General features: G+C 36.3%; 2 protein-coding genes across 8 annotated transcripts; one reads left to right on the plus strand and one right to left on the minus strand.

The window, feature by feature from the left end:
* The first annotated feature begins 111 nt into the window (after positions 1 to 111).
* On the plus strand, positions 112 to 7,520 carry wdr93 (WD repeat domain 93). Of its 7 annotated transcripts, none has more exons than XM_073859282.1 (17): positions 155 to 175; positions 505 to 604; positions 677 to 770; positions 883 to 1,084; positions 1,575 to 1,639; positions 1,730 to 1,808; positions 1,930 to 2,003; positions 2,224 to 2,308; positions 2,505 to 2,694; positions 2,785 to 2,855; positions 5,185 to 5,271; positions 5,352 to 5,483; positions 5,615 to 5,864; positions 5,950 to 6,010; positions 6,277 to 6,433; positions 7,007 to 7,190; positions 7,336 to 7,520. In XM_073859282.1, exons 2-17 carry the CDS (start codon positions 513 to 515, stop codon positions 7,409 to 7,411), a joined length of 1,899 nt encoding a protein of 632 aa, XP_073715383.1. In that variant the 5' UTR covers positions 155 to 175; positions 505 to 512; the 3' UTR covers positions 7,412 to 7,520. The 7 variants fall into 7 exon arrangements, with proteins under 7 accessions (XP_073715378.1, XP_073715377.1, XP_073715380.1 ...); XM_073859281.1 differs by lacking the exon at positions 155 to 175 and adding an exon at positions 262 to 352; XM_073859277.1 differs by having other exon boundaries at positions 112 to 170; positions 505 to 770.
* A 738-nt stretch (positions 7,521 to 8,258) lies between these two features.
* On the minus strand, positions 8,259 to 10,657 carry gnrhr2 (gonadotropin releasing hormone receptor 2). The gene is made up of 3 exons (XM_055209900.2): positions 9,792 to 10,657; positions 9,020 to 9,221; positions 8,259 to 8,831 (listed from the first exon to the last, which is right to left on the minus strand). The coding sequence occupies exons 1-3, from the start codon at positions 10,407 to 10,409 to the stop codon at positions 8,365 to 8,367; spliced, it is 1,287 nt and encodes a 428-aa protein (XP_055065875.2). The 5' UTR covers positions 10,410 to 10,657; the 3' UTR covers positions 8,259 to 8,364.
* Between the last annotated feature and the right edge of the window lie 1,878 nt (positions 10,658 to 12,535).

Raw genomic sequence — 12,535 nt, forward strand, 5'->3', positions numbered from 1 at the left:
CCCTCAGGTTGATAGAAGGCACCTTATTTTGTGATAACAACCGGCTGGATGTACAATATCCCATACTTATTCTGTTTCACTTCAAGCTTCAGTGCACTGCTCGCGACTACGCTGTAAGCGGTTGTCATGACAACCTACCAAACCGGAAGAACTCCAGTGGAGCGTCAACGGTGAGGTGCTGTGCTAAACCTGATAATTCTTCATTCGTTTTTAAGTTGTTTTACAATTGGATTAGTCTTTAACATTTTTACAGAGCTGTTAACGTTAATTGTTTAGTTTACTTTTTCACATTTATTTTCACAGCATTACATGTGCTAAAATCGGTTGAATGATGTCCAAACTGCTTGTAATTGTAACGTTACATGTTAAACATATACAGGATTACTCATCTTAAGCTTTTCTCAGCTTCATTTAATATATGCTGACATATTTATATTAAGACATACATGTAATGTTTGCTTAACATTGGGACAATGTAATACTCTTATTTGGTAATTTTTTTAGACATTAGAATGGCTGTATACTTCAGAAAAGGACTTGAGATTCCAGAGCCATCAGACTACAGCAGCAGTGAAGATGATGACATGACTTATTTCACAGATCTGTATGAGCACGAGCATAATCTACCCGAGTCTGTCAGAGTGATCAATAAGATATTGAACAGTCTTGTTGACAGGGCATGGGAAGATATATCAAAGCAGGACAAGATCAGAGAGGAGGCAGAGGCAACAAAAAAGGTTCCTGTGCTAAGTCCTTGTAAAGAATATACGGTACGTATACAATGATTGCACTGGAATTTAAAATTATTTGGGTGCAATATCTCCAAAATGCTTATTTTCTCTTGACATTTTAATTTTAAAGGTCTGTTTTTTGATTTTCTAGATTCCATGTAGAACTAATGCTATTGTGTGCTCTGATGATGGACTTTACTTGTTTCTGGGTCACGCTCATGGTCTTTCAGTGATCAGTACTTCTACTCTCACATGTGTAACAACATGGAAGGATGAAAGAGTGGAGCTTACCAGCATCTCCTGTGCCTCTTTGGAAAATTGCACACACCTCCTATGCACAGTGGATGACATGGGTAATTCATTTCATGGATTCAATCATAGGTCTTCATTTTTTTAAAGGTTTTTTGGATTTTAAAGGTGCAGTGTGTAGATTATAGCTGCATCTAGCAGTTAGATTGTGAATTGCAACCAATGACTCAGTCCACCGTTCACCGAAATGCATAGAGAAGCTACGGTAGCCGTAAAAGGACAAACATGTTGTTGTTTAAGACAAAATACAGTAGTGACAACACACGGTCTGTAGAGCAGTTTGTCTGTTTAAGGCTACTGTAGAAACACAGCGGTACAAAATGGCGACTTCCATAAAGGGGACCCCTGGTGTATGGAGATAAAAACGGCTCATACTAAGATAATAAAAACAATGCAGTTCATTATATAAGGTCTTTATACACCACTGATAATATAGTTATGTAGATTATATTGCGTTTCTGTCAAGGGATCCTCCTAAAAGTTACACACTGCACCTTTAATTTGTGTATTAAATCTCTCTTCTGTCTCTGTAAGGTATTGCACGTCTGTTTGTTCATCGCACAGAGAATATTTATTTTATTAAAGTCCTCAATGAAACTGTAAGTGCAGAATGGTTTTTAAAAAGTTATATTTGTTGTTAATCTTTTGTTGTAACTGATATGCATGGCATTGTGTTTCATTTTTTGCAGGATGATATAAACCAAAGACACATCTGTACAAAGTTTGAAGTGTCTAAAAGTGGAGACTTCGGGGCTGCAGTCATGACCTGTAAGTTCACTACATACTAACACACTAAATCAGTTTAAATTTAACTAACAAGAAAGTGTAAAACTAAGATTACATTTAAATCCATTAATACTAATTAATGCTTTTGTCAATATCACTGAAGCAAGTGGATCTGTTTGGTTGGATGTTTATCGGTTCCCACAAGAATTGTGGCTGAAAGAGCTGGAAATCAAACAGGTAATTGTTATAATTACATTGAGGAAACAAAATTGCTGTATCCATATATCGTGTATATCCTTTACTACATGAATGTTTTAATACAAACTCAGCATGGTAATGTTCATTTCAATGCACTTTTTTTTTTTTCTTGAATGCTTATCTTCAGTTTTTTCATTTGCTGGCATTGTATTGTGAGTTGCTATAATAAGAAGTTAATGTTCTGCTGTTTTATCTGTAGGCCACACACACCCATGCACCCACAGAGGTCAAACTGTCTCCCATAGTCTTACTCATGAAGATTAAACCTCCAGAAATCCCTGCAGGTATCTAATTTAAAACATGAATGCATTCTATAAACCATGAAAACATATATAAAACATGAATGCATTTTGCATTTTGTAAAATCTGAAAAAATCTCAAAAATTTGTGTTTGGTGACATTCTTATTTGGTTTGTTTTGGAAATGTTTTATATGCATTTTTAGTTTTTCATCTGAGAAAATAATGTTTATATCTGTAAGGTACCTCTTTGAAAAGTCCATTTGACGTTCTGCAGAAAACAGGAGATGGCACCATAATAGGCTCAGGCCAAAATCACATGATTAGTAGTTTTCAATGGGAAAACCAGGAAGTCGCATTTCGGAAAATGTTTGCAAAGTACCTTAGTACCCACCCAATGACACCATCACAGCAGAAACCAAAAGGGCCCAGGTAAGACGGATAAATGACTTTTAAAAGCCAGATTTTAGTTCTATCTGTGGCAACCAATGGAAGATTTATGTCAATCTTCTTTTGTTGTAGCAGCTGCACTTTTCACTTTTTGCTGCATGAGGGGCTTTGCCCATTGCCAGGGGGAACAAAGCCAACCAGAGGTAAAATATGAATGCAAGAGATTATTCCACACATTTTGTCCATTGGGAAAAAATAATCTGTTTGTAAAGAACTGTAGAAGATTTTTAAACATATTTCCTCACATAAGTTTGGGTAACATTTTACAACAAGGTTGTAATTGTAAACATTAGTTAATGTTTTAAGTATTAAAGGCGGGGTGGATGATTTTTGAAAAACACTTTCAAAAAGGGAGTTGGGCCGAGTACCAAAACACACTTGGCCAATCAGCAGTAAGGGGCATGTCTACTGCCTGGGTTGTGTATTTGTGGGGCGGGTCTATCAGGAGAAGGTCCAGATTCTATTGGGGTAGGGGCGTGTTTGTTTAGGTGATTTCAAATAACAACACTGGCGTCAGGGATCATGCACCCCGTCTTTAACTGTAAATGAAGAGTTTGGTTCCAAAACGCAATAAATCCATTTTGACAAATTTTGGTAAAAACGTGTTTTCTATACCAAGAAAGTGACAAGATGAAAACAACTATTTTCTGTTACAAACTTTCACACAGCATCTTTAGGTTATAAAAACATAAAAAATTCAAATCCATAAGTTGATTTTCAAAGATTTATTATAAAAAAGGATTATTTTTTCCACAAAATGCAATAAATCCATGACAAGTTTTTATTCAAAATGCTATAAATCTATTGAATCAATAGCCTATATAAATGTGCATTCACCTTTGCCATGTTATATTCATTTAGTTGACTAGTTGTACACACTAATTAAAAATATAAACATTAATGTTATTAATCAAAACACTTACTTTGTCATATTAAGAACCCTGTCATTGCGGTTACTTGACGTCTTCGCTTAACGTCTTTCACAGCGATCAGCTGTAAAATGTTTTTGGTCCTGCTCGATTTTCGTTGACTTTGAGTAAAATAATGGAAAGTTTTTCATAAGATCCTCTGGGGTCAATGTGTTAGCATGAGAAGCTTGATGCTGTCGGGAGAACAAGCACCCGTCTCCCGAGTGCCTCTCAGGGAAAATATTAGATGCTGATGGCTTACGTTTCTTTCCCATCACAGAAAACCATCACAGGTTTAGCGATGCAATTAAAGTATTATTTTGTTTTGTTTGTTGATCACGTAGTACAAAGTAGATGAGGAAAACCAGGACTCCGTGTACTCAGCGCGTCCGCCATTGTTTGTTTACATTGCGTGAACGGTGGGCTGTAATATCAGAAATGGAGTTATTGCGTTCTGTAAAAAAGGGGGAGTGGCGTTTGTCGCATTTTGGGAAAAAAGGGAGAAAAGATGACAGAATAACACGGCGGATATTGGATTTTGCGTAAAATTAAGAATTTACTTTTAACTACTGACCTGATATAATGCTGATTTTGGCAGTAACTCATTTTTTTCAAAAATGGCGTTTATTGCGTTTTGGAACCAAACTCTTCAAATATTAGTTAATGCACAATGAACTAACATGAACAACTGTATAGGGCTTATTCGCAAACACCGGAAGTAGCTAACCGCAGCCATATTGTTGAAATGACATCTGTCCTGCCCCTAGCCGCACGTAGATTTGAGTTGAGGGGAGCAGTAGCCTAATGGCTTCATCTCGTCGGTATCAAGAGAAGATAAGCTTGATTGGTGTGGACCCATATCAAATAGACCCAATAGCCTTAAGTAAAGATCCGTCCTTATTGCCAGGCATAACTTATCCGGATATTTATAACTATCGTTCATACAGTATCCGCATACTGAACATGATATGTATACAACTTAGCACTAAAGGGCCGTTCAGATTATAACGATAACTATATTAGCGTCCACATCACCAAACGATACCTGTATGCTAATTCGCTCACGGCACTCGCGCAAATCACTTGCCTTTAATAATGCTTGTAATAAAAACTTTTGCAGATGTCCTCAACGCGCTGCGTTTCGCGTAACAGTGAATCTGTGTAATCTCTTACCTTTTGCCATAACAGTTAGTTAATGTAATAGAATAAAAAGCATTACGTAGTCAATTTTCAGAGCAACTGCAGGTAATTTTATGTTATAGACCTCAGCAATGAGCTTCACTGTCATTTTAAGTTTTTTTATAGTTATCGTTATAATGTGAACGGCCCTTAATTCCCTAGTATCAATGCCAAACCTATTATGTTCATATAGTTATTAATACTAATTTAATAACTGTCTCAGTTTATGGCAGCTTATTTGAAAGAGCAGTTTCAGCCACTGCTTACAGCTAACCATATGTGATCAAATTATGGGGACAGACTTTGCTGTGATGCATATATCCCTAACGTTACCTGTGGGAAAATGATGGGGACTTTATTTTGTTACTTTTATTTTGTTAAACAGATTTTCCCATTGTCTTATGTCTGTGGTGGAGTGGCAGTAATAATCTCTTACAGTATCTTCTGGTAAAGACTACAAAAGAAAAAACAGGTACACTTACAAATGTTTTTTTTTTTTTTAAATAAATATGTGTACATTATTTGAATAACTTAAATCTGCTTCTGAATCAGATGTTGAACCTAGGCCAGACATTTTGTGGCCAAATTCTCAGGAAATCCTCTGCTCTGCTGTCAGTGCCTGTACAAGGTTCATTGTTCTGGGGCTTGTCAGTCAGCTGGTAACCGTATGGGATCGAAGATTTGGTAAGATTGTTTTACCAAGCAATCTTCATAAAGACTTTGTATGATATTGCTCTATTGTAACAGTTTCAGTAGTAAGATCATAGCATGATATATGATAGCACAATTCATACATTGATCACAGTGACATTAAGAAATGTACCTCTTCTTCACATCTTCTGGTGGTGCAGTGTGTCCGTATGCCAATATTGTAATCCCTGGAGACAGTGCATTATGCAGGCTGAAGCTCATTTTGCAGAGTCCTGAGCAACTCCAGGTCACTCCTCTTCATCAAGGCCCCTTTTTACCCAAACTACAGTTCCTGGTCACATGCAGAAGTGGGGCATGCTACAGTGTGACAACAAGACATGGAGGACACTCACAAATTGCTGCATTTATTGAGAGGTACAAAATACCCACAGCTAATCCTTTTTTCATAAAAAAACTGTACATGGTGCTTAGAAAATGTTTTTGCATTTTCATTTATCAGACCTGCAGATCCTGGCAGTTTTGCCACTGTTGTTGAACCTATGCCCTTCCTAAAGTCTCTGGTAAAAACACAACCTAAGTTTGCAGTATAATTCTATCTGACATACTAGTCGATTCCTGCTTAAATGTGTTTTAGTTTTGTTTTGTATTTTAAAGTGATAGTAATGTCAGAAGCGTTGTTCCGGTTGGGACACTTAGTTTGAAAATTGTTGCCCTTGTTCAGTATATTTGATCTGTATCTTTAGCTAATCAATTTAAAGAATCCTTAAGAATCCTATAGCAACATAAATACAATTTTATCTGCACTAATTCATGCAGTTATTTCTAGGCTTTGTTGATGCAAAGAAATGGGCAGGTATCTGTATGGGAAATGGATGATGCAGCACCCGTGTTCATCATAAACTTGCCTCAGACCCATGTGCTGGGTCCAGTCTGGAAACCTGTGCATGTGCTGGATCCAGTCCAACAAAATCTGTATATTAGAGGCAAGTTTCACATTAGAAGGTTTAAAGGGACCGTTTAGAAGCACCACAGGGTTTCCCGCAGAAAATGTGTTAGTTAAGGTGGTAGGTTTGGGCGGGTGGGCGGTGCCGGGGGCGTGGCAATCAAAGGGGCGGGGATGTATGCATCATGATGAAAATTAATAAAATATTTATTTCTGAAATATACTCTGGGAAACCCTGCACCACTGACTTAATATTCTTTTTTTTTATATGGAAGTCAATGGGGCTTCTGATCGGTTTGGTTACAAACCTTCTTCAAAATATCTTCCTTTGTGTTCATCATAACAAAGAAATGTATACAGATTTGTAAAAACATGAGAGTAAATGATGACAGAATTTTCTTTTTTGGGTGAACTATCCCTTTAAGAGTCAAAAGTTAAAGATTACTGTGGGGAAAAAAAGAGTAATATTTACTCTGACTAATTTACTTTCAAAGCAACACATTATGTTCTCGTATGTAAGTTATCATACAAATGACGACTTTATCAAGTTCCTTTGTTTTTCAGTGGTAAATACATATTTAACCTTTAATGTTTACTGGTTTGTGTTTATTAGGTGACAGAAAAACATCTTTGGAAGAGGTGATGGATAAAGAAGAGGGTGACAGTACTCTTTTCCTCTATAGCTTTGCACAATGCTCAGTTTTGGATCTGTATCGGATTCCATGGCCAGCTACCATAGAGACAAGAGCCACACTGTCAGGTTTGGAGGAGGCCTGCAACCTTTACATTCAGGAGAGGTTTGTGAGCTGTAAAGAATGTTTAAAATGCTTATCTAAAGTTTAATCAATAGTTATAACTATACCGTATGATAACAGATTGTTTCGTGTCCAACAATAATTTGGCATTAACAAAAACACTACAGTATGTACTTTATATCTGTAGATTTGACTCTTTGGAAGAAAGGAACAGAAATTTTGCTATCCATTGGAAACGGCTTCAGAAGCGTGTTTTTGAATGAACTTTCACACAGTGTGACGCTGCTCAGCCACCACAAATTGGACAGAGAGAGAATGCATTTTTACTTCTGTATTTATGTGAATGAAATGCATTGAAATGTTGTTACCATATTTCATTTTGAGTCTTATTCTGCACTTGTGACTCTCTAGTTGAGTCTTTGTTAGAAATGAATTATAAGGTATAAGGCTTCAGCCTACACCAAGCTTGTGCTCTCATCACACAAAAGAATGATATGAAAATGCCTTAAAAATTTTACATAGGTCATGTTTGACGATTGATTTTTATTGCAGCATTATCATCATAATTTTTATTATATTTGTTTAACACAATTTGACAGTCAAAAGTTGATCATAAGCCACAATCATGGCTAATTATTATACTCAATGTCAAGACAATTTTATTGGTTGTATCGCTCTTATTAATTTCATATGACAGGCATTGGTCTTCAGCTTCACTCAGGTCTTTTAATCGCAACACGGGCTAAAGTGGGCTGCAGTGTTTATAAATGTGACCAGTTTTCTCATCCTCTGGCTTAAAAAATTAATTTACTTATTTTTAGTCACATTTTGTATTTGTTCACTTAAAATCGATTGCTGCGTACAGATGAAAGATGGTTTGTGTTAAGTTGTAATTATGAAACTCGCAATGATTATGAGTCACAGCCTATTAACATTGAATTTAATGGTTTCTGCCAAGCCCCTACAGATTTCAATTTCCAATTAATTTATTGTCATTTCAACTCTGACCAGGAGACTTGGATACTTAAAAGTATTAAAATACTTGACAATACTTTAAAAAATGTAAAATAATGACTGTCTATAGAAATATATTTAAAAGAGTGAAGTGCCTATGGTATAACAGGAATGGCTTAATAAAATGGACACATACATTTTACACAAGCATTTGCTATTTTACAATATGTATTTTCCTTCATGTGTTTATCCAAATCGTTCTTTATCCACCCCCATCATCTCTAATTCGCTCTACATGCTCTCCATCTAATTCAAGCTTTTCTTTAGAGGTTTGCTGAACTGTCAGTCTTTTTAAGGTGAGTGAGGAGGCGGAGCATCTGAGGGAAGTCATCATAGAGTTATTAGTGTTCTCCAGCTCGAATGTTACCATGTTACTGTCATGCCGCCGCTGCCTCATGCCTCTGCACAGTGGAATGGTGAAAAGACCATAGATGATGGGGTCCAAACAAGCATTTAATAGGCCAAAGACAAAGAGCATGTGTGAGAGGGAGTGAGAGACAGTTTCCTCCAAACCAGCAGGATTGAACCAGTACCATAGACCAAGCATGTAGTATGGTGTCCAACACACCATGAATGACAGGACAATGACCACACTCATCTTCAGTGTACGCATACGTGCCTTAGGGATGTTGTTCTTTGACCTGCGCAGCTGGACTCTATTGGATAGCACTAAATGTGAAAAAAAAAACACAAAGGAGCAAAATGTGTAACTGATTGACAGTGTATAAGTTGTTACTTATTACACATCAAGGTAATGTCATTTCAAATATTCTGGATATTCATTACAGTTAAGTTGTCGAACCTATGCTTTTTATGTACAACCACATGCAAATACAAATGTTCTAGTCATGACTTACAGTTGTCTTTCATTTTCTTGGAGATCTCAAACAGTATCCTGGTGTAGCAAGAGATCATGATAAGGAGAGGTATGAGGAAGAGGAAGGTGAAAGTAAGCATGTTGTAAAGTGTCTCCTGCCAGCGTGAGCTAAAGCTGCCATGGGTCGTACACTGGATAAACTGCTCAGGAAAATCAATCACCACAATGTGGAAAATAAACACCTGTATAAGGGGGACATGCCAAGCACAGATATGTGTTACAATATATATGTAGGGTTTGTTTATTAAAAAATGGTAAGAAACGGTGAAGAGAATTACACTGTTTCACTTAACTTTAACATTAAAGTTAAAATATTTTTGTTATTTACTCGCCTAATATTTTTTTAAATCTCCATACCATGTAGAAATTTTAGAAAAAAAATTATGTTATTTATTTATGTAATAAGAAGAAACATTGTAACTAACCATTTTTGTGCACAGATAAGTAAAAAGGAATTGGAAACCTAAGGCCAAGTCAACAAAATTTTTATTTTGTATTATTTTAAAGCAAGCTTCAGTAATATTATGTACTGCAGGAAGATTTTGATCACATCATTTTCATGTCACGTGTTTTATATGTTGCCATTATACAATTTATTAATCTATACTAATTATAGCCTACTAATTATATTATAGCATAATTTCATAAAAAATAATAAAAAAAGTTTTGTGAGTCTAAATTGTGTTGAAACGAGAATAACACAGAATCATTCATTGCAGTAATATTTATTTGTGATGAAATTTGTTGAATACCTGTGGTATGGATAACACGATGCTCATAGTCCATGCTACACTCAGCAGAACTTTATTCCTCCTCCTGGCTCGGTTAATAGACAGAGGGTTCAGGATGGCAGCCTGTCGATCCAGACTTATCACCACGGTCATGAAAGCGCATGAGTACATGGCCACGAGCTTGAGGAACATCAGTGTCCTGCACGCGAGGTCTCCTGCGAGCCACTGCACCGTTATATTCCACGCAGCATCCAGCGGCATGACCACAAACGTCACTAATAAATCGGCCACCGCCAGGTTAGTGATGATCAGTCGGACGTGAGATTGTTTTCTGTGGTTGTGGTGGTTTGCTGAGTAAATCACGGCGAGGTTGCAGCAGGCAGACAGTGCGCACAGAATGAAGGTGACGGTGACTCGGACCCGAGCCGCTGTGCTGAAGTGCGGCAGATTTTTTAGGATGCTGGTGTCACAGGCAGAATCACAAGTGGTGTTTACCAGAAAAGTGTCCTCAGTAATATAGGTGGAGTTCATAGTTCTTGAAGAGCACAACTCGCAATGCGCAAAGTTTGTACAGGTTAGGAGAGACCTGACCTGGTCACCAAAAACGCATTGTATCGAAATGCTTTTTTCAATTTTCATTCATTTTAAACGACATTTTTTCAATTTAGTTTACTAATAAACGTTATAAACTATTGCAAATGGAAACAGAAATAATTCATTGCCTTGAATTGATTCTTCTTTTAAACATTTCCAGTTTGTTACTCCAGAGATCTCCAGTCATTTTGATGATTTGGCCAGTTATAAGTGAAGTAAATGTTATGATTACTAATCTCATCATCGTCGATGGGCGTGGTTAATTAAGACTTTGCCCAGTTTAAGCTTATTCGACTTCATGCGGCGCCGTAAGAATCAACACTCGGATGACGTCAAAGTACCGCGAGATCGATTCGCGAAATCATACGGAGGAGTTTGCTTTCAAATCTCTCGCGCGGAACTTTGACGTCATTCGGTTGTCGATTCTTACGGCGCCGCATGAAGTCGAACAAGCCTTTTGTCTTAGGGGCGAGAACCGAAGGGCCCGACTTTACAGAAGGGAAAGAACCAAAAAATTACCATGTTTTTATCTTACATTTTATTATTAGCCTATTATGTGTTCTGTAGCTGTTATAGGCCTAATAAACATTATCAATATTTTTTGTAAGTCACTTAAAAATTGCACAACTGCCATTCATCAAGCAGCACACATTTTAAATAGATTTTAAATGCATTTGTTTATTTTTCTCCTTAAATCCATTTGAGTTTATTTAATCTTTATTTCTGGTTTCATCACTTTAAAAAAGAAGATATGTTGGTTCAACTTGAAAAAAACTGGTTGCCTTAAATGTTTTAGTTAATTCAACTTAAAAATATTAGTTGACACAATTTTTACACAATTTTTTATTTTTGAGTTGACTAATATTTTTAAATTGATTTAACTCAAAATTTTAAGTCAACCAGGTGACTTACTTTTTTTAAGTAGAACTAAATAGGTTTTAAAAAGCTAAATCTTTCCACCACCTAATTCCATGCTGCATATTATGAGTGTTACCTGTTCAAAGAACCATGTTCACTTAGAGGTTAGTTTGCTAATGCATTTTGAAGATGAGATTAGTGTATAACTCATATAATAAAGAACTATAAACTAGAAAGTACAAGAAAAGCCCGACAGAGATTAGGGTGCAGGTCTTTTGGTACTGCAAGTCACAACTAAACATCTCAATGTTAAATCGCTTGGTTATAAATCAGGAAGTCAGTATTTGTGTGATTTAATTGTTGTGGTTTTCTTGGTAACTCTGGAGGCAATAGACTCATGTGATATGAAAGAGTGTTGTCAGGAAGGTCACTGTGTCCCATAGAGGGACAAACTCAATCCTCGCTCTGAGCTGCTACTAACTCCATCCTGAAAGCCTCATAACCTTACTATGGTTTAGCTTCAGGGACAAGAACAGAAAGCCCCTATAATCTAAAAACTAAACCTTTATTAATTAAACTCTTCATACCCTTATGTATCTTTTATGTATGTAAGAGAGATATGAGAAAATATCAAAATTTTAAAATGTTTCCTGTCCCCCTATATTCCATAGCATGGTGAATATATAGAATATTTGACATATGGTTTAAAGCATAAGTTGTTCAGGTATGATTTAATCATGATCTAGATACTTGGTTCATTCTACTGCTCCAAACTCCTGATCGTTGTCAATACAATTTACCTTGACATACAGCCTATAGGTTAACTATAATTGAAAGTGAATGCCTCAGTAACATGTTGGGGTTAAATATTTCCTGCTAAGTAAAGAGATATGTTCCTCTGCCTAGTAATGACTGCATCATTGAATTTATTGTATTCCATTTACACTCTTCCATGTTATTAAAACAGTCTATGCTCTCATATAACATGGTGCAAAGCTAATTCTTACCACTAGATGTCGCCCTCCACTATATTCTTTAAAGCATTAAAGGGATAGTTCACCCAAATTGAAAATTCTGTCATCATTTTTTCACTCTCACGTTGTTACAAAACTGTATAAATTTCTATTTTCTAAGAACACAAGGGGAAATATTTTGAGGAATGTTTGTAACCAAACCAATTATGAGCCCCCATTTACTTCCATATAGGATAAAATAATATTATGAAAGTGAATGGGGCTCATGTTTGTTTACAAAAAAGAGATTTATACAGGTTTGAGCTTTAAGCTGTCTTTTACTCTTGAGTCCATTGTTAA

This window comes from Misgurnus anguillicaudatus, chromosome 21 (assembly GCF_027580225.2).
Source record: "Misgurnus anguillicaudatus chromosome 21, ASM2758022v2, whole genome shotgun sequence".
Taxonomy (NCBI): domain Eukaryota; kingdom Metazoa; phylum Chordata; class Actinopteri; order Cypriniformes; family Cobitidae; genus Misgurnus; species Misgurnus anguillicaudatus.

Bases quoted from the DNA above. Each gene is read 5' to 3' on its own strand.
- wdr93 (XM_073859277.1), top strand. From the start codon at position 513: ATGGCTGTATACTTCAGAAAAGGACTTGAGATTCCAGAGCCATCAGAC. The intron at 2,695-2,784 runs GTAAGACGGATA...CTTTTGTTGTAG, and splicing joins CAGAAACCAAAAGGGCCCAG to CAGCTGCACTTTTCACTTTT. The intron at 7,191-7,335 runs GTTTGTGAGCTG...TTATATCTGTAG, and splicing joins AACCTTTACATTCAGGAGAG to ATTTGACTCTTTGGAAGAAA.
- gnrhr2 (XM_055209900.2), bottom strand. From the start codon at position 10,409: ATGAAAATTGAAAAAAGCATTTCGATACAATGCGTTTTTGGTGACCAG. The intron at 9,222-9,791 runs GTATTCAACAAA...CCCCTTATACAG, and splicing joins TCGTGTTATCCATACCACAG to GTGTTTATTTTCCACATTGT. The intron at 8,832-9,019 runs GTAAGTCATGAC...TTTCACATTTAG, and splicing joins CAAGAAAATGAAAGACAACT to TGCTATCCAATAGAGTCCAG.